At 47.1% G+C, this 21889-nt stretch overlaps 1 protein-coding gene across 1 annotated transcript in view; it reads left to right on the top strand.

Annotated features, from left to right (window-relative positions):
* Positions 1 to 21889, top strand: part of LOC138535425 (P-selectin-like) — an 899675-nt gene that overhangs the window by 583852 nt on the left and 293934 nt on the right. The window contains exon 14 of the mRNA XM_069641294.1: positions 14098 to 14283. Coding sequence (XP_069497395.1) covers positions 14098 to 14283 — 186 coding nt within the window. The remainder of the gene's footprint in view (positions 1 to 14097; positions 14284 to 21889) is intronic.

The following is a 21889-nucleotide window of genomic DNA, read 5'->3' as shown; positions in this document are numbered from 1 at the left end:
CCAAGAGAGGGGTGTTATATAGGGGTAGTCATCCAGAACGCATGAACTGGACATAAGGATATATCAATAAGGGTTTTCCTTCAGTATTCTAGACTAGGCGTTAACTTAGCTGTAGTGCTGAATTGAATCCTCTTACAAAGGAAAGGACCAAGGAGTTCCTCAGTGTCCAGAAGGCATCTATTTTTGTGCTAATTTTAATGTAGGACCTAGGTTAGACTCCACCTAGATTCTCCTCAAAGGGAGAAAGCTAGAAACGGCATTTGCCCACAGGCCATTGAAAACAGCCAGGCAGAATTCTCGACAGCAGGGGTTACCAATCTCTAGAGACCAGGGGTTTAGGGATGCCTGTTCTAGGGTGAGAACTGCCAGCACTAGATGAGAGAGAGGGACAGTCCTTAATGAGCCCCTTTTCAAATTCTTTAATAAAAGCAATGTGCAACATGCGGACACATGGGCCATTTTGACAAAGTCTGTCAACAAAAAAGCAGATGGTAGCTACAATGGAGAGTGAACAGTGGGGCATGTTTGGAGACAACTGAACAGGAGAACACCATGTTGGCCGCGGATATCGTAAGCAGGAGCAGGTCCACACTGCATTGCACAGTGAGCTTTTGGCAGACTCAGATTATAACTTGACAGTCATTACAATTGCCACCTACAAAAGATGGTGCATGAAGATCAAGTAAGAGTCCACAAAATGGATGTTAATTCCATGGCCTACCAGGGTCATAGAGTCAGTCTAATGGGATACAAGGAATGTGTGCTGGACTTCAAAGGGTTCCAAACAACACATGGCCCTGCAGTCCTGGGATACCATTAGCAAACAAAGTTAGTATAATGTTGTACCCTAACTCTGATGATGAAGTACTGAGCTTGGAGGCTGGTTGGAAGAGAATACTTGACAGACATAGTGACCTGTTTAACAAAAACCTAGGTTGTGTAAAGAACTACATCCAGAAAGTCAGCCTGCATCGACGAGTAGGCTGATCAAGTGCAAAGTTAGACCAGTGGTTGACAAGCCGAGGCTGCTCTAGAAGAACTATTACAAAGAATGCAAGCCAACAGCACCATCAATCCGATAGGCATCCGAGTGGTTGAGCCCAGTGGTTCTTATTAAAACACTTGGACTGAACAAGATACTCTTGTGTGTAGACCGCAGGAGTCTCAATCAAGAGATCATAACAGACAGCTTCCCTCTTCCAAGTTTATGGAAGTTGATCTTGATGCTAAAGGATACAAGCATTTTTCCAAAACTCAACATGAGAGATGCAAATCATCGGATCAGATTGTACAAAGATTCCCAATCACTAACCTCATTCATCGCTCCCTTTGGCACCTTCAGGTACACAAGGATGCCATTTGGCCCGTCATCAGCAGCCTCTACATTTCAGAGAACGATGGACTCAAAGGTGTTTTGCCATGTTTCCAGGATGACTTTCCCATCTACGCAGAATCAGCAAAATCCTGGAGATAGTTTTACAAAACTCTAAATGGCAGGTGTCGAACTATGAAATGTGCATTTCACAGGGATACGGTGAAGTACCTGGGATGTACCCTGTCAGCAAACAGAGTAAAGCCCAAGAAGAATCTGGTGAAAGCCATTGTGGAAGCTCCCTCTCCCAACTCGAAAGAAGAGTTGAGGTGCTACCTAGGTTTATCTGAGCACTATGCAATGTTCATTCCTGAATTCTCAGAGAACCCTTCCAATATCTTAGGATACCTGACGAAGAAAGACACTGAACAAAACATGCATCCTAAGAGCCCTGTACCTCAAACCGTTCACCCACCAATTGGATTGCAGTGCATCACACATCGCTCCTGGTGTTTTTTTTAAAGTGTGAGACCAAAAAGCAAGAAAAACGGGCACCCATATAGATTATGAAATCCTTTTTATATTATTTCAAAACAGTTTTGTAGTGTTGACTCAAGTTAGTAGGTGCTATGTATATGATTCAATATTATTGATTGACTAATATGTCTATAAGTTACCAACCTAAATAGATCCTAAATGATTATTCGAAACAGGGAAAGGTATAAAGAATCATCAAGACAGTGGGCCTCATTACGACCCCGGCGCTAAACCATGGTGCTATTAGCACCATGGTCCATGCCGAGGTCTGCCATGGTGAATGGCGGAATTACCGCCCCATTCCAAGGTTGGCGGGGTGGTAATTCCCCATTCACCATGGGCCCTTCCCCATTCCCATTTTTGCCCCATAGGGCTCAATGGGAATGGGGAAGGTGCTAAGTACGGTGCCGCAAATTGCGGCACCGTACTTAGCACCAAGGTCCCTTTGCGGGTCCCTACTTTAACGGATGGTAAAAACATCCGTTAAGGTCGGGTCCCGCAAAGGGACCTCGTAATTAGGCGCTAATAGGTTAACGGTGCTGCAGCCTTTTATGGCGCCGTTAACCCATTAGCGCCTGGGTCGTAATGAGGCCCAGTGTTTCAAGCATCATAGTTAACCACCATTAGTACCACAAAGTTCACTATATAAGTATCAATGAGTCAAAAACCCTGACATTAGTAGCCAACCAAATTCTAATATGTGTCATTTAATGTTTAATAGCAATTGTGGTCATGAAAAGTATTTTAATAATTTGTTTTCTCACGATCCATTACTAATATAAGAGTTAAAACAGCATATTATAGCAGTGACAAGAAATATTCAAAAGGAAATATTTCAGTTTATGTGTAATCATTGTAGATGGGGGCTGTTACAATGGCAAAAATAGTCTTACAGGAAAACATTCAGTTTGTGGTCCTTGTTCAGACCCCAGATAATTGTCCTTAGTTCCCAAATATCTTTGGCTTCTAATTTCCTTCGGTTGAAATCCATATAGCTTCCAGTGGGGGACTTGTGCATGCAGTTAATAGCCACAAATGTTATGTGCGACTTATGATCTTGCATATGGTTCTCAGCCCCGTGCTGTACAAGTGGCAGTTTGGGATCCTGATTATGATGATGGAAAGGTGTTCTCAGATTCTGATGCCCAATTCCCTAATTGCGCTCTCAGTATATATCTTGTTTCAAACAGATAATTATATAGACAACATATTTGCTTCTGCCATGAGGAAAGTATGCAATAGTAAACCTTTCTCCAGGCACAGTAGTCGGGATACGGAGACAAGTATTATCTTATGCATATTTACACATTGTACAATGACCACATTTGCAAAAGTCAGCAATTTGTTCTCCCGGCCCTAACCATGTGAGATGGTGTCCCTGGGGCTTCATATATCTTGGACATAAATTGTTGCTCACTTGGGTACCTCAGGGTATGTAATTGATGGCCTATCATGTATAAATTTATAAAGACCTTATATTCATCATCCATCAATATTAAATGCCAATGTTTCTTCAGAACAGTAGATTGCTATCACTGGTATACTGATTAATGAATGTAACTGTCGTGAGTGGTATTATTGTGTTTTGTTTTTTGGCCAAGTAACGCTTTTAAAGATATGTTTTTCATGGCCTCTTTGCCGAAATTTCTTTTCAATTGTGCAGAATTCTGTGTCTAGTATTGTCTGTTTGCTGCAATTCCTATATGCTCTAATGAATTTGCCTATGTGTATGTAGTCTATTGTACATTTCTGTTGGCAACTAGTCTCAGAAAGGGTGGAATTAACTTCTGATGGTTTGTAATAGGTTTGAAAATGCGTTGGGTGTCTTTAATGTGCATTGTGCAAACATTTTATTTGTGGTATATTCTTTGACACCCAGACAGAGGGATCCAATTTGATAACTACAGGTTGAAGTAATTGGTCTATATTTGTAGAAGCACTTTCAGTAAGCGTAGGTTCACACCTAGGTTCACACACCCTCCGCTCCCCACACTATCTGAAACTGGGTGATCTGCCCCCCACTGTTTCCTCCCCATGTTGATTGTAGATTTTTCCTGCCACGTTACCCACCCCCCCCCTCCCCTGTTGTTAGCTCCCTGCTCCCTTGTTTCTCTGCTTCCCTCACTGTGGTCTTCTCAATTGTAAACCACCCATTTGCTTCCCGAAGCTAAGTCCATGCTCAATAAATACCCTAATAATAATAATAATACAAATGTATTTATTTATGTTATTTATTGTGCATTTGCTAGGTGCTTATACAGCAAGTACATTGTTTTTCAAAGTGCCCACATGGCAAAAGGGAGGGAACATGGGATTGAAAAAACATTTAAAAACACAGAGGATAAAGACGGACCTACTAGGCCTTGTGAGCATTCAGAACGTGCAAGTGCAGGGAGAGGAGAGGAGAGGGAGTCGGGATAAGTGCTCATGCTCCTGGGTGAGCAGCAGATGTAAGTGCCCAGTGGAGGAAGTACTAGGGAGAGGTCAGTTTCCAATCAATAGGTAAGTGCAGGCCCATAGTGGCATAGGTCAGTGGGTGCCGAGGCAACTGCTGGAAGCGGGCAGAGACAGAAGGTGATTGGGTGTGGGAAGCCAGGGACCAGAATGACACATGAGGGCCCTGGTCAACAATCTCAGCAACTGTTGGATTAGCAGAGGAGGGAGGAAGGGAAGAAGGAGGTGAAAAGGAAAGTCTTGAGGAGCTTCTGGAAGTTGAGATGCAGCTCAAGACGAAGAACATTTAAGTGTTAAAGTCGGTTTGTCAGTCATGTGTGCTCATTCAAGCTGCCCCCTCCTTCTCCTCCTGTGTGCGTCCTAAACTCCCATGGCACTCGCTTAATTGTCTCTGCCCCCATTGACTGGGGCTCGGACTGTTCCCCCCTCTTGTCCCCACTGTACCTGCCCTCATTGTTAGAACCTGTGTCCCTATTACTACAGAAATCATCTGCAAAACTCAATCTCCTCGGTGTAAAGTCTGTATTAGGTTTCATGCTGAGGTCGTTTTCTTTCAAATCATATCTGCGTCCTCCTCCCCAGGACCCTAGGCCTACTCCCTCCTTGTCTATCGTGCTCCTGCCTCATGAGCTGGTGCTGTCTAGTTCTGTTTGTGTGCCTTCTCCAAGTCTATCGCCTCCCCTACCTGAGGATATTTGTGTCTTTACGACCCTTATTGCTTGCTCGTCATCTTCCCTGTGCGCTCTTTCCCTTGCTAGTCTATCCAGCTACAACTTCCTCTTCTCCCACTCTGCTAACTTGCGTTCTTCCTGCTCTGCCGCCTCTTTTCATATTTTGATCTTTTCCAGCTCCCTTTCCCTTTTCTCCCTCATCTCTCTTTCTGCTCTATTCCTTTCCTTAAGCTCTCTCTCAATCCTTTCTTCCCGCTTCCTCTCCATGTGCTCCTTCTCCTCTTCCTTCCTTCTCTCCCTGTCCTCCCTTTCTAACTTCGCCTCTCCTTCTCTCCCTGTCCCTGTGCTCTAATCTCACCTCTCTATCTTTTTCCCTCCTATCTTCCTAGTCCATTATCTCTGCCCAATCTGCAGCTGTGCTGCTTCTCTCCATTCCTTCTATTGCTTCGGTCACCCCTTCTGCCTCTTCATTGGTTTTCCCTTGAAGTTTTAGGATTACCTGTGTTGCTATCCAATTGTTCGTAGTTATGCTCTCGAGCCCCTCCTTTGTGCCCTGTTGTGCCTCACTGTTCGCCTCTGGGTCAATAGTTGGCTGCCCTGCACTTTTCGGCTTCTCCTCCTTTGTATATGGTGGTGACTTATATGTCGGATTTGAATATCCATACCCATCTGCTGCCCTTAATTCTCACATTGGATACATCCCCTGCTCATGATCTGTATCATCGGATGCTACACTCGGAGGGGTGGGGGTGGTGCGGAGGATGGGTCCCTGGGTCCTTCACCTCCTGCTGGCTCAGCAACCACTGACGCCCCGCAGCATCCCCCTCGCCCTCCTGATACCTGCGCCATAGCTCGAATATAGCCATGCACTTTGTTTGCTTCTTCCCCTTAAAGGCACCCTGTATATGTGTCAGTAGTGATTGCTGCATGTCTTTGGAGAAACTTCCACAAGGTAGCCATGGCTTGGTTAACTTCCCCTCTGTACTTTTGGACCATTCCATGCTATATTTCCACATTTTTTCTCTATAAGGCAGTAATGTCTTACACAAGTGCTGAAGGGACATGCCCCCTGCACTTTCCCTGATACATTATTCAGTACCTTTACCTGACCTCAAGTCGAGGTTTTCAATAGTCCGCTGTTAAGTGAGAAAGACACAGAACTTAACAGGCGTGCTCCGCGCAGCTCCCCACCTTCACACTCTTTGCCTCCTCAGGCCACCCACATTACTGTGCACTGCCGCTGGTTAACCTCGTCTGTCAATCCCAAGTTTCCAATAGTAGCTCCTCACCATGTCAAGCTCTCCATGTCCTATGAGCAAAACATAAGGGTGACGTCACCAGTTCTAGACAAGGTAGTGCACAAACAGATACCGCGCAAACGCCAAAGTAGTCTGTTACTCCTAACCCATATGAAAACCCCAAAGCTGTCTTTCCACGCTCCAGGCAGAATATAACAATATTCTCTTGTGATCGCACTGCACCCGCTGCGTCACCTAGCGTGCGAAACGTCTCTATCCAGGAGATTTACCCAGTCAACTCACCTTCTGCAATCTAGGCCAGCTCCCTTGCTAACCCTCACAGAGATACCGTCCTCTATGACCCGAGCTAAAACACCCAACCCAAAGGAATACCTTGATTTACATATCTTCTGTCATCCAAGCCCTCGAGTCAATAGTCTAGGTTATTCACCAGAACCTTTTACCTCTAAGACCGAATGTGCTCTAAACATAGAAAAAGGACATCTACCACTGCTCCTGTCCCTATTACTTTGACAATGCTAAACAATACTGTGACAATACTCTACACTACTAAACAGTACTTTACAATACTCAATACCCTCCCATACCCACAGTTACCATTAGACTGGGTCAATACTTACACTCCGAGGTTTGCTGACAGTGCTCGGCTGCCGACTCCTCCTCAAGGCGCTCACCTCCCAGTCGTAGTCCGCATGGACACCTTGCTGACTTTGGGCAGGATGATTTCCAAGGGGCTCCTGACGGCCTTTACCAGGCATGCATTTTCCCATCTTCTCAAAATACACAAGGGTCCTCCAGCCTCTTGGGGTTAGCGGTGAAGGAGATGACCTGGTGATGGGCTCGTACAGTGAACCATCCACACTGCTACCAACTTGTTGGGGACAGACTCCCAGGTATGCCAGAGGGACAATGGAAGTCCACCTGCTTGGAGAGCCCAACTTCCTCCTTCCCCGATACACGGCGGACTCAGTCACGGAAAGTTCAAACTGTGGTTTGTTACAGGCAAAACCAACATGGATCAACACAGGAACAAAGAAAATCCATTCACATCAAGCTCTTCCTCGGCTCGCAGGCCGGTTATAATGTAATATGTCATCAGCATGATGTCACAACCTGGGCCCTTCTCCAGAAAACCTATCAGGCCACACAATTGGTTATTGAGTATTATACCACCTACACAGACTATATAGATGTTATTCTACTGGTTCTCTCATGTCAGGTGGCTGGCCTGGTCCATCCCCAAGTTACTATCTAGAACAATGTTGGAGTGTGGTGGGCTTGCTATTAGTTCTTGCCCGCTGCTATCCACCCCTAGGGTACTAAACTGTGATTACCTAGAGCTGACGTTCCCCAGACCTGGGATCAGCAAGAGTTCTCAGCTTGCTCTGTACCTTTTCAAGGTAATAAGAATGACTATGTGTCTACATTGTAACTTGTGTAAACCACCTTAGCTCATGAGAGTGCTCTCCCGATCAGCGCAACACTTGGGCATTTTTGTTGCATATCCGTGTCTGGGTGCCTAAGACCAGCTCTCCTTTCCCACAGCTGGTTGCTGTCCATTGTCTGCTTCAGTCGGGTCACATTTTCAGCCACCATGAATTTGAGCTGTGGCGCTCTGAATGATGAGGTTTTATTGGTCTTTTCTGCAGCTAGTCCTATTGTCATCTGTGGACTGGAATGCTATCTGTATCAGTCGGCCTGGCTGTGGGTCCTTTCTCACACATCATGCTCTCTGTCCAGGCTGAATCAGCTCAGCTCGTCTCTTGCTCTGATTCTCGTGGCCTACTGTAATTTGATATAATGAGGTTTCTACAGTGTCCATACTATGCTACATTTCCATAGGTTAGTCACACGTGGCTCTGTAAGATCCCGTAGGTGCCCCTGCATTTCCATATGGTTAATTGCATGTAAGCATCTGCAAGCTGTGCTCATGATCTCTTGTCTCTTGCGGTTTCTGCGTTGGTGCATTTGGCTAATGGCAAAAATAATAAACACAAAGACAGTATGTGCATGTATCTGTCCACTAACTATAGAACTGTTCATGTTCTTCATGTATTCGAGTGTGTGTTTGTATCCTGAAGTGCGAATGGCACGTGTGCTTCATGTCTAACGCTGCTATGTAGTGGTGTCCCTAATAACATCAGCATAATGGCTTCTTAGTGCTTAGTCCAGGCTGTCAATAGAGGTGTTTTTGATCATGGCCTGTGGCTCTTCGTCCACGCTGGGGTAAATCCGTACCACTCCTGGCCTGTAGGGTTGGTTGAGGGTGTCTGGTTAGCTGAGAGGGTAACTTTCGACATATTTGTCAATCATGGCATGGATAAATTCATTCTTGGACAATAGATCTATAAGAGTCTTCTCGCCCATCTCAGCCGCTGACCCAGTTCCCATCACCTATGGTGTTCCTCAGGGGTCATGTGTCTCTCCTACTTTGTATAATATTTTTACAAATACCCTTGTTGATATCTTGGACAAACTGCTTGTCTCATATACTAACTATGCTGACGGCACCCAGATCCTCATCCCAATCCAAGGAGATTACGACAAAGACACCACCCACATAAACAAAATCTACCAAATTATTGAAACCGGAATGGCCACACACGGCTTATGTCTTAATGACGATAAAACTGAGCTATTAATCATTGGATCCACAAGCAAACTAAACAAACTCTCCCACCTATACAAATCCATCACCATTGATAGTATCAAAATCAATGTAGCCAATGAAGTCAAAACGTTAGGATTCTACTTAAACTAAGCTCTCAACCTTAACAAGCAAGTCAATGCCACAGCTTCAGCAACTAGCTACACCTGTAAGCTAATTCACGCATGTAAGCCATTTCTGTCTACGGACAGCTGCATCACCATAGTTCGAGCCCTTATCCTATCAAAACTAGACTATTGTAACGCACTCTATCTAGGTACCAGCAAACACAATACCCATAAACGTCAAACCTTGCAAAACAATGCCCTCAGAACAGCACTACGCATTCCCAAAGGTCTCCACATATCGGACCAAAGAAGAACTGCCAACTGGCTGTCCATCAATGACCGTATCAAACTTAAAAACCTGAACATCACACCCAACTGTTTGTTTGTTTGTTTGTTTGTTTAGTATTTATTATGCGCACCGGACCCGAGGGTATCAGTGCGCAGGAGAGTAAGAAAATGTACAGCTTAGTGCAAAGGTTACAGGTTGCAAGGTGTCAGTAGTGAACAAAGATTAAACAATCCAGTAATTTAACAATTTAACAATATGGAAATAACAGTTGTAAACAGGATCAGAAATTATATACAAACAAGATCAGATTTGTGCATTCATTTGTCATTAATCTCTATTAATCAGCTGATCAAATTTTGCCTAAATTTGGTGAAGGATTGTTCCATTCTCAATGTGGTGGATAGCTCGGTCCACAGTTGGGCTGCTTTGACTGGGAAGCTGGAGCCTCCAAAAGTGCAAAGTTTGAACCGGGGTTCCTGAAGGCGATTAGTGTTTGCTAGTCTTGTTAGTCTGGTAGATGCTGTTCTAGAGAATCTGTCTGCTAGGTATTGTGGGGCTTTGTTGTTTAGACATTTGTAAGTGAGGGAAGAGGTTTTGAGTCTAATTTTCTCATAGGTGGAAAGCCATGTGTGCTTCCTTCCTGTTTCAGAGATATGTTCTCTCTTAGGGATATTCAGCGCAGCTCGAAGAGCATTCTTTTGCTGTATCTGTATTTTGTTGATAGTAGATTTAGTTGCTCCAATGTAAAGGGCATTGCAGTAATCTAGTTTGGAAATGATCAAAGCTCTGGCTAAGGTTATGCAACTGTTTGGGGATAGGAATTGTTTGCCTGCTCTAATTAGTTTGCATGTATATGAGTATTTACCTGTTTCCTGTTTAGTAAATGATAGAGTGGAGTCTAAGTCTAGACCTAGCGTTTTTACTTCCTTAGCTACTTGAATAAGGTTCTCATCAATAATGAAGGAAGAGTACCTTGCGCCTAGTCTATTAAGAAGGGGTGTCGTGCCCAGGATGAGAAGCTCTGTTTTATCATCGTTCAGGCAGAGACCATGGGTGGCTATCCATGCCTGAACGATGCTGATAGCCTGTCTTAATAACAATGCACCCGCATACCTCACTGAGAAATTTTTTTTTTTAAATATGTTTATTTATAGCAAGGCAGTAAAGGTTACAGACAGTATCGGGTGGCAGTATAATATTGCAAAGAAAAGATTCTAGTTTTGAGTCCCTTTCCCCCCCTCATTCCGGTTTTCCCGGGCCAGAGATTCAGTTTAGCTCCCCCGCTTGATGCGTATTCTCCTTGTCTCTACCTCACTGAGAAATTTACAAGGTATACATCTGACCGCCCCATCAGAAAGGCCCAAACAAATAGTATCAGAATCCCAAATTTCAATCTGAAAAGAACTGGAGGTTCACGCTTCCCAGTACTGGCTGCAAATCAATGGAACTCTATTCCTGGTCCACTTAGAGCGATTCCTTCCTTTCACATGTTCAAAACTAATGCTAAACTCTGGTTACAAACCAACAACTACTGACACCTCTCCTCTTAACGACAGTTCTCCTAGACACCTCTCCCATCTCCCTATGCCATCCCCTTATCCCCTTTTACCTCCGTCAACTGTAAATATATCTTAATAGGCCTGTTTGCAACCTGTATAGATAAACCTGCAACTGTAACATAGGAAATGTAAGATATTCATAATTGTAAGATATGCCTGCAATTGTAACATAAGAAATGTAAGATAACATGTAACTGTATCTTAAGATGTTCACAAGCGCCCAGTTGCCTAACGGCCCAGTGCGCTCTATACATAAATAAACAATACAATACAATGGGAATCGGCCTGAAGTGGAATGGGTGCTTGCAGTATTTCCTGGCCTTCTTCCTTGCCATTACTTTCATAGGAGGGGTGGGGTGCTAAGATTCCCCATCCCTCTTCACTTGTGAGGAGACCCAGTGTGTTGATATTACCACTACTACAGGCAATGTATCTATGCAAATATGTTTTCATGTACAGTTGCTATCTGGTAAACGTATTCATAATGATGTCCATGTCCAAAAGCTGCAGTACATCAGAATGGCATTTCAAATCAACAAATGCTGATGACCCAAAATCTGCCCAAAAAGATGGCAGTCACAACCTCACAGCTGAGAGAGTAATCAATAAAGTTCTGGTCTGTACCAATGTTCTGTCATTTGATATAAAACGTGTGTGGAACCGTTCCTGAGTTTTACCTGCATACATCAAAGTACAAGCAACAGCTATGGGTTGTAAGGGCTGGAGGGTTAGGAAACGTGAATACAAAGCAGTAAGAAACTGCACAGCGGTCTACAAATCTGTCACTGGATGTGAGAGCCCATTTCAAAATTATGTGTTTGGGCCCTACCTACAATTAGAATTACAGTCAAAAGAATGCAGCAAGTGGACTAATAGCAAAGATTATCGTGGACAGGCAGCCAGCGGGGAGCTACAACACTAAATGTCCCTTGAAAAGGTCTGGATCTCTCTTTGACAGCAGGGTGCTACTGTAGACGAAACTGGAGTAAAAATGCAACAAGGTAGTAAGAAGGTTGCTGGGTACTACAAGAGGCCCAAGAGAGGGGATGGCCTGAAGGCACCAGCAAAGGCAGCCTATAAGGTTTTCACTGCAAAGCACACATTTCATTTCCCAAATTAAAGGCTCATGTTGCTGCATCATAAAACTGCCAACATGGGACAGCTTCTCAGGGGGCCTCCCGAGGGTAAGGGCCCGTTTCAACAGAAAAGATGAAAGGCACTGATGCTGTCCATGGAAGACTGACAAGAATATCTGACCCTCAGTCGGGAGCTGGGGTGAACAGCACAATCATTGGTTGGCATTTTCTTAGCCTCACTAAAAGGAGGGCCTTAGAGAGGGCTTGTATTTCAAAGGTCATGTGTTTCTGCTGCACCGGTTGGAGAGTGGCAAATCCCTTCCTGGCTCCTTGCGGCATCTGCAGACGTATGGATTATTTCTTAGTTTTATACCTTGTGTTTCTCAGGATTTATGTCTGCACGTAAATGTTCATGGTCATAGTACTGGCATCATGAACGCCACTTCACGTATCTACACAATTACCACTTCCCTTCACACTCCTCTTTCCAATATCACTCCATCCTCCCGTTGCTTATCCTGTACCAACTTTCCCTCTATCTTTTCCCATTGCCACTCCCTCTCTCCATCCCTGAAATGCTTAATTTTGTTTTGTTTTGGTCCTTCCATCTCTCCAATTCACAGCACCTCAGTCCCCATCCCTCCTTCTCTCTTTCCACATATTAATCCCGGATGCGTCCACCATTCTTTCTTCTTTGCTCACCCCTTCCAAAGTCCAGTTACCCGCTCTCTCTCTCTCCCACCACGCCATCCCTCCTACACTCTCTACATTTCTATCTCTAGCACATTCCCTGCCTTTCTCTCCCTTCCTCTTTCTCGCCATCTATTTACCTACCTTCCTCCCCCTCTTCCCTTCCATCCCCTCCTTTCCATATGTTGCTCTCTTCCATTCTTTTGTGCCAGTCTGTTAGGCAGCGGGACCTTCTGGTTGCGCACATCGTTCCTCAGCAGAGCTAACTTATTGGAATTTGAATCAGTGGCTTCTGGTTTAAAATAGCCATGGACTTGTAACCTGGGAAAGAGGGGGATAACTTACTACTTAAGAGAGAGAAGGAGAGGGACAGAGACAGCAGCAAAATCATGGAGGAGGAAGATGAAAGAGGCAAAGAAAAAGAAGCGGTTGATATGAGAGATGGCTATAAAGAAGGATATAAGAAAGATTCAGAAAGAAAAATAAAGTCAGGAAAGTAAGAATGGAAATAAGGTGAGATGCAAAATGTCAAAGCTAGAAAGCTAGAAAATAAAATAAATTAAAAAGAAAATAGTAAGAAATAGCAAAAAGAACAACGAGCACGGTGTGTCCACTGTCCCCACAATCAAGGCTGAGGTGATGACTAAACAGCCTTTCTACTAATTTAGCAAGATTCCTGCTAACACTTCAGCCTGCCTGCACCCAGCAGTAGAGGAACAAAAGCCCTGCCGCCCAGCGCTCGGTCCAATTTTTTCGTTTGTTTTTGTAAGCATTTGAATAGTTTCATGGCACTGCAATGAAACTATTTAAACGCATATGAAAGCAAACAGATCACAACTGGGACAAAAAGACACTTCTCCCCCGTTGTTCAAGCAGTGCGAGGACAGGTGCCCCTGTTGCCCCGTGTCCTGGGCGCCTGTGCTTGGGGTAATGCAATAAACAACTGATTTGGCCATGATGTATGGTTGTAAGAATTTACATTTCTGCACAGTTCAACTACCAACGTCCTACACCAGACATTTCCTGTTTGGTGATCTACGTCTCACTAAAAACGTTCTGCTCTTCAAAATAGAGTCACATGTCATGCATCATAAAACATAAACACAGAAATCCAGCTGTAGACGGATCCAAGAGGCTGAAAAATAATGCAGAACCCATGGAGCGAGGTAAAATTGCAGAGCCTATCCTGGAAGCAGTGAACAACCTCTTGCCCTCTGGGTTATCCACATATGATAGGTTATTTATAACGCACTTAATACCCAGAGGTTTCGAACCTGTGTTGCTCGTGTCATCTTGTTTCCATGTCGAGCACGCTGCCGCTGAGCTATCCTCGGGGGGGGGAGTGGCGGGGGGGCAAATAGTTGGAGCTATCAATAAAGTGGCGCAAAATACAGAGCATTTACCTCTAATTTTACCGAGTGTTCACTTATGATGTATCAGTTTGGTATGGTACACTTTGAAAAAATGCATGGAGGATAATGTTTAGGCATACTTAAAATGCACTTCCCACTTATGATTGGTTTATCTCTTTGCAGCTGTCAAGTGTAGTTCTTTGCATGAAGCAATGGAGCAGAGTATGAGCTGCCTGCATCCTTTTGATGAGTTTAGCTACAACTCCACTTGCACGTTCAGCTGCGGCGAAGGCTTCCTCCTCATGGGATCAGAGAGGCTGCGATGCAATGTGTATGGAAACTGGTCGGCAGGGGCGCCAAGATGTGAAGGTAAGGGATCAGCAGAGTTCCGCAATCAGGAAGTCCATAGGAGTTCAAATAGAAAAGGCCAAGCTTGACCTTCTGGGCTGCTTGAGCACACGTGTTCAGACTGTGGTTACAGAGGACACACAAGTTTCTCTCCTCGCACACAGGGTTTGAGCTCATGCCATCATGCCCGAAGCTCGTACTCCCTTTGACTCAATGTTGGGAAGACTCGGATAATCAGTCCTATCTTTACCAGGACCCATTTAGCAACCCTCTTTGCCAAGCCCTACTGGTTAGGTTTCTTTATTCAATCACAGAGCTTTATCTAGCCTGGCAGTAAGAGGGCCTTAAAGGTTGACTTGTTTAACCATAAAAACAATTTAAAAAAAGAAGGCCCTAAAGTAAGTACATTTAGCAAGTTATGTGCAATAGAATCGGAAGCTTGTGCTGCATATGCCAACGTTAGTCATATCCTGGTCTGAAAAGTCTGCACCAGGCACAGTAATAGTTTCTCAGTGGGGCTTTCTGCTGTCTGATGAAAACATACAAGATTGCCACTCTCTGTCATTGACCCTTACAAATAAAAGACATATTATAAAGCACTGCTGGACTCTTGGGAATGCACATGCTGTGCAACATCCACACTCCATTCAGAAAGCTAAACAGCAATGTACCAATAAGGGGCAAAGTGGCAGTTTAAAGCCCAGTTAGACACATGTATGTTTTGCTGTGTCATTGAATCAGAGTTGACTCTAAGATAAGTGTGGTATATGCCAGACTAAAAAGGCATACCTGCTACAGAAAGCAATTAGGGTCTTCTCTTTGACGGTGTCAGGTGTCATTTGATCTCATGAACAGGACCTACACATTTAGTCGGCCATCTTATCATGTGCTCAGTCATCTTTATTCTGAGATTTAATGGGCTAATACGGTTATTCATTTGTTTATGACTTTCTTTTGATGCCACAACAATTTAGGGAGTAATTCATAGAAATCAGCGCACAAGTGGTGCACGCGGCAGGCGCACAGTGTGCGCGTGCAACAGTCTGTGCCAGCCGCGTGCACCAAAGCCCATTTCAGTGCACAGCGTATTCATGGATTTTAACATCCATAACCAGCCGTGGCGCAGGGTGGCGCAGCAACTCCCTGCGCACCCCTCAGAATACACGTACCCCTCTCACGCTAGCGAAAACGCGTGTAAAACTCCCCGCACCCTTCTGAATACACGTACCCCTCTCGCGCTAGCGAAATCGCATGTAAAACTCCCAGCGCACCCCTCGGAATACAGGTACCCCTCTCGTGCTAGCGAAATCGCGTGTAAAACTCCCCACGCACCCCTCGGAATACACATACCCCTCTCGTGTTAGCGAAATCGCATGTAAAACTCCCAGCGCACCCATCAGAATACACGTACCCCACTCGCGCCAGGTAAATTGCGTGGAAAAAGTCCCCCCCTGTGGTGTGGGCTGCCCGTGGGGCATGGCCAGGTTGAATGGGCTGCCTGTGTGGCATGATCAGCCTGCGTGAATTTCGTGGGTGCGCAGGTAGTTTCATACGCGATAGGCTCTGTGCGAGCGGGTATGTGTATTTGTGGGGTACGTGGGGAGTTTCACACGTGATAGGCCCTGTGCGAGCGGGGTATGTGTATTTGTGGGGTACGCAGGGAGTTTCACACGTGATAGGCTTTGGGTGAGCGTGGTATGTGTATTTGTGGGGTACGCGGGGAGTTTCACAAGCGATAGGCCCTGTGCGAGTGGGGTATGTGTATTTGTGGGGTACACAGGTAGTTTCACACGCGATAGGCCCTGTGCGAGCGGGTATGTGTATTTGTGGGGTACGCAGAGAGTTTCACACGTGATAGGCCCTGTGCGAGCGGGGTATGTGTATTTGTGGGGTACGCAGGGAGTTTCACACGTGATAGGCCTTGGGCGAGCGTGGTATGTGTATTTGTGGAGTACGCAGGGAGTTTCACACGCGATAGGCCCTGTGCGAGTGGGGTATGTGTATTTGTGGGGTACACAGGGAGTTTCACACGCGATAGGCATTGGGCGAGCGTGGTACGTGTATTTGTGGGGTAAGCAGGGAGTTTCACACACGATAGGCCCTGTGCGAGCCGGGTACGTGTAATTGTGGGGTACGCGGGGAGTTTCACACGCAATAGGCCCTGTGCGAGCGGGGTACGTGTATTTCAGGGTGCGCGGGAAGTTTAACATGCGATAGGGCTTGGGCAAGCCTGGTACGTGTATTTGTGGGGTACGCGGGGAGTTTCACAGGTGATAGGCTCTGTGCGAGCGGGGTATGTGTATTTCGGGGGTGCACAGGAAATTTCACACGCGATAGGCCTTGGGCAAGCGTGGTACGTGTATTTCGGGGGTGCGCTGGAAGTTTCACACGCGGTGCTCCATGCGAGAGCGGGGTACGTGTATTTGGGGGGTATGCAGGGAGTTTCACACGTGATTTGGCATCGTGGGCCCTCCCAGGTGTGCGGTTTCCCCCCTCCCGATGCCCTGCAGGCAGCCCACACCACAGGGGACTACCCTACAACCCTCACCATGCCCTGCAGGAAGCCCACATGGCACCATGCACTTGTGAGCACACTTGTGAGCCCCGACTCATGTCCCCCACCATCCACCCACCCCCAGTGACGGGCACCTGCCAGCAGGCCCCAACTCATGTCACCCTGCACCCCCACCCACCCCCAGTGACGGGCACCTGCCAGGAGGCCCGACTCATGTCCCCCCACCCACTCACCCACCACCATTGACGGGCACCTGCCAACAGGCCCCGACTCATATCCCCCCACCCACCCACCATTGGCAGGCACCTGCCAGCAGGCCCTGACTCATGTCCCCCTGCACCCCCACCCATTCACCATTGACGGGCACCAGCCAGCAGGCCCCGACTCATGTCCCCCTGCACCCCCACCCACCCACCATTGACGGGCACCTGCCAGCAGACCCCGACTCATGTCCCCCACCCACTCACCCACTCACCCACCCACCATTGACTGGCTACTGCCAGCAGGCCCCGACTCATGTCCCCCCACCCACTCACCCACCCACCATTGACGGGCACCTGCCAGCAGGCCCCGACTCATGTCCCCCTGCATCCCCACCCACCCAGCAGTGACGGGCACCTGCCAGCAGGTCCCGACTCATGTCCGCTACCCACTCACCCACCCACCATTGACGGGCACCTACCAGCAGGCCCCGACTCATGTCCCCCTGCACCCCCACCCACCCAGCAGTGACGGGCACCTGCCAGCAAGCCCCGACTCATGTCCCCCCCGACACGTCATCACGATCCACACTCATGGCCCTTATGGCCACCCAAATCCCACCCTACGCCACCCCAGTCCAAACACCCAACCAAGTATTCCATCCACCCCACATTGAAATCCCCATGTCATGATAGCTCCCAAATGACAAGTATGCACATCAATACATGTCTGTCACACAAACACAATGGGTGCAAGTGAATGAGAAAACCCACCTCGTGACATGCATGAAACCAATGAGAGAATACCACACAAATGAAGTATGAAACCAAAATGTATTAAAGGAATTGTTCGGTCAGAAAATATTATTGGCCAAAAAGATGGCCAATAATAAAACAAATATCTAAAATATATTTTTTTAAGTCCCTATGGAAAGTTTAGAGCAAATGAAGCTCAAACTTTAAAATTGGAAGCACTAGGGAGCATCCATTTTGTAATTTCAGGCAGCCTCCTCGGCTCTGCCTTTGCGGCACTAGACAAACAGCAAAAGCCCCCTACTGGGAGCTTTTGCTTACTACAACCTGAGCAGAGGTGAGTAGGCTGCCTTTACTTTCATTATACGTTTTATGTGCTCCCAAAGCCCAGGGAAGCACAGAAAACGTAAAATGAAGGCAAAAAGCAGAGGCGCACCAATTAAAAATATAACGTTGTTGTATTTATGATTGCAGTGGTTGGAAAACCACGGCAAATACAACAATTTTGTTATTCTGACAGCGGCAGCTTTCGCGTGGAGTCTCCTGGGCTCCCCCAACCCTGAGGGAGCCCAGGAGACTCCCAGCAAAAGCTGCCGCAATCAGAATAACAACGTTATTGGATTTGTAAACACTGCGGCATTTACAAATCCAAAAACGTTGTATTTCTAAACACTGCGGCATGGAAACACAACCACTTTGAGCCTGAGAGCTCCAAAGTGAAAGCTGCTGTAGGCAGAAACACTGCAGCATTTCTAAACACCCGCGTTGTGTTTCTGCCTACAGCAGCTTTCACTTTGGGGCTCTCAGACTCCCCACGGGGAGCTCGAGAGCTCCAAAGTGAAAGCTGCTGTAGGAAGAAACACTGCGGCATGGAAACACAACCGCGTTGTGTTTCTGCCTGCCTTGGCTTTCACTTTGGGTCTCCGGTGCTCCCCCGGGGGAGTAACAGAGACCCAAAGTGAGAGCCATGACAGGCAGAAACACAATGCGGTTGTGTTTCAAAAACGCTGCGTTTTTTCTTCTAAGTTTCTCAGGCTCCACCGGCTTGGAGGAAACACAACAACATTGTATTTATGTTTGCGGTAGCTTCAGCTTGGAGCCCAGAGGGCTCCAAGCTGAAGCTACCGCAAACATAAATACAACGTTTTAAAAGCTGCGGTTTTATTTCTAAGTTTTCCGGGCTCATCCAGCCCGGAAAACTTAAAAATAAAACCGCAGCTAGTGCTTATTTATTTTTTAAAAAAGCACTTACCGAGATGCAGCTGCAGCTTTCCTGCCTGTAGTCTCTGGTCCCCGTCCTCCGAGTCCGGCAACAATGAAGCAAAAGCCACCCAGTGGTAGCTTTTGTTTACTACAGCTAGCTGGCTTTTGCTTCATTATTGCCGCAAACGCAAGCACAGGCGGCATCCATTTCACAAAGTGGATGCCCCCTAGTGCTTGCAATTTTAAAGTTTGAGCTTCATTTGCTCAAAACTTTCCATAGGGACTTAAAAAAATAATATATTTTAGATATTTGCTTTATTATTGGCCATCTTTTTGGCCAATAATATTTTCTGACCGAACCATTCCTTTAAATACAAAAGCAAGAGAATGAAAGAAAATCACACAATAAAAGAAATAATAAACAAAAGGCTGCATGTCCAAAATGAATGAAAAAATATGAATGCTGAATCCAAATAAATCTAAATGAAAAAGGTTCCAAAGCGTTCGTCCATCAAACCAAATCCAAAGTTAAACAAAAAAGAAAACCATTGCTCCATGGGTAAAAATAAATCTATGAAGTCAAATCGAGTCCAGAAATATATTCAATGTAAAAATCCAGGGTCCATGAGCCCAACAATCCAAAGGAAACCTACAAAATACCCCACCTAACAAATAACTATATACAAAAAGGTGGGGCATAGTCCATGCGCCCCAAATTAAAGAAAAATAGAAAGGAAACCTAACACTAACAAACTATATACAATGGCGGCGGGCAAGTCCTATGGCTCACTTGTTAATTCCTGTTCAACGTCCTGGAGGCGGGCCTGTTCCCTGACCCCGAGGTCTCACAGGGATAGCACCATGTCCACCTCCAACTCCCTGTGAAATTCCTGGAGGCACTCAGCCCGCCTAGGCGCCCTGCGCATGGAGTTCTCCACCCTGACCATAGTGAGCCATGCCTCTTCCGCCCGCCGCCGCACCGCATCTATTTGCTGGCCCAACCGCTGCCACACAGAAGACACTCCCAATCCAGGGTCCTCCTGCCCTCCGGCCAATGCCTGCCCCTCTGATGTTGATGGCCCTGAGCCATCATCACTCCCACCTTGAGCCTGCTGCGGTGCATGTGCCCTGCCTGTTGATGCCTGCACGTCCTCCTCCTGCTGGGGTCCAGTTGTTGGGGTGGCCCCCCTGCTGGACCTCCGACTCCTGACTGTGGCAGGGATGTGTCCTCCACCAGCCTGGCCGCTGGGTCAGAGGCAGCTCCACAGGGTGCCCAGGTGATACTTGGGCTGGGAGATGGCACGGAGGACGACTGGCGCATAGGGGGTTCAGTTGAGGAGGGGGTCAGTACAAGGTCCAGCAGACGGAAGAACCCAGCACTGGTGACCCGTCTTAGTAGGTCGACGCGGTCAATGAGGCATCCCAAATAACGTGCAGAGTCCTCACGAAAACCCTGCAAGTCATGCCAGATGCCACGTTGACGCAACGCCACCCCAGCCAGGACAGACTCAACACGGTCCCGGATTGCCACGTCCGCAGGGAGAGGAAGACCAGTTGTTGTTCGCACATCTCCTCCCTGAGAACAGGTCTGGACGAAGGCATCCCTGCTGGTGCGGGATGATGCAGTCACAGGATCGGGGACAGGATTACACACAGGCACCTCCGTGGCCGCCTGTGCTGCCTCCTGTCCGTGCCCCTGGACTGCACCACTAGCCCCAGTGGAATCCCCCCCTCCAGACCCTGTGTGTGGCCCTTCAACGGCCTCCTCCTCAACCAAACCCCCCCACCAACCTGGATGACTCCGTGCCATCTTCCTCCATAGGTCCCTGTGGGGTCTCAGCTGCCCCTTCTGCTGCCGAGGAGTCCACCTCCGACCTCCGCCTCTTAGACCTATGCTTGGCAGCTGTGGTCACGGACACGGCACCAGACTCCTCACTGCCCGACGAGATGACAACATGGGAGCGGAGCTGGGCCTTGCGTCTCCGGCTGGCATTGCGATCCCTGCCACTGTGCTCCACAGCACCGTCTCCGCCCTCTTCATCAGTTGACACTGCAGACAGGGAGAGACAGAACACAGGCATCAGGGCACTCTACAATGGTCTGATACACACATGACAGTTGCACATGAGTGGCAGTGTCAAACTCACACATGGCATCACACTACCCAACACACATATCATTTGAACCCACTCATATGCACAAATTAACAGGAATGTTGCAGCAGGCAGCACCATCCATACACATACAACAGCATGAGCATCCGAAGGTTAGCCTGACGTCACATGCAACACAGTGAGTGCAGAGCACATGCACACACGCCACCAGACATACATGCATCTGTACATCTCCACCACCTGTCGCAGTGATATCATCGCCATCCATGTCACAACTGCCAATCAACCTCCTACATGTCAGTGTCACATGCATCCATGGTGTATCAAAGTTGCACACTTGTCCAATACACACACATGCACATGTACATTGTGCACATATATGAAGGTGGAACCAGCATCCATATGTCACACCACAACCATGCCACAGTACAGACACAGAAATTTAAACATGTGTGCACCCACACATGCATTTGGTCACCATGCATTTGAACACATACACCATTGATGGGCCTCACACATGACTGGACTCACATGCGGCAGGCTCATGCCCCTGTACATACACATCCATACATGGGCCTACCAAGACATATGTCCAACATGCACATTCCTGGCACACTGCAACATGCACAGCGTCCAATCAGTACGCATGTATACTTACCGCTCGACTCCGGACGGGTCAGCCTCTCAAGGACCTGGAGGTGGAGCGCTGGGCGTATACGTTCCAGGACCCTCATCTGGTTGTTAGTAAGGCGGACCCGGCACTCCTCAGCATCCGCTGCCTTCAAGAGGCACCGGGCCTTGCTGAGGGCCCTGGACCTGAAGTCCTCCCAGCGCTTCCGGAC

This window comes from Ambystoma mexicanum, chromosome 1q, assembly GCF_040938575.1.
Source record: "Ambystoma mexicanum isolate Mex_15411 chromosome 1q, UKY_AmexF1_1, whole genome shotgun sequence".
In the NCBI taxonomy this organism is placed as follows: domain Eukaryota; kingdom Metazoa; phylum Chordata; class Amphibia; order Caudata; family Ambystomatidae; genus Ambystoma; species Ambystoma mexicanum.
This window is presented reverse-complemented; position numbering and strand designations above follow the sequence as displayed.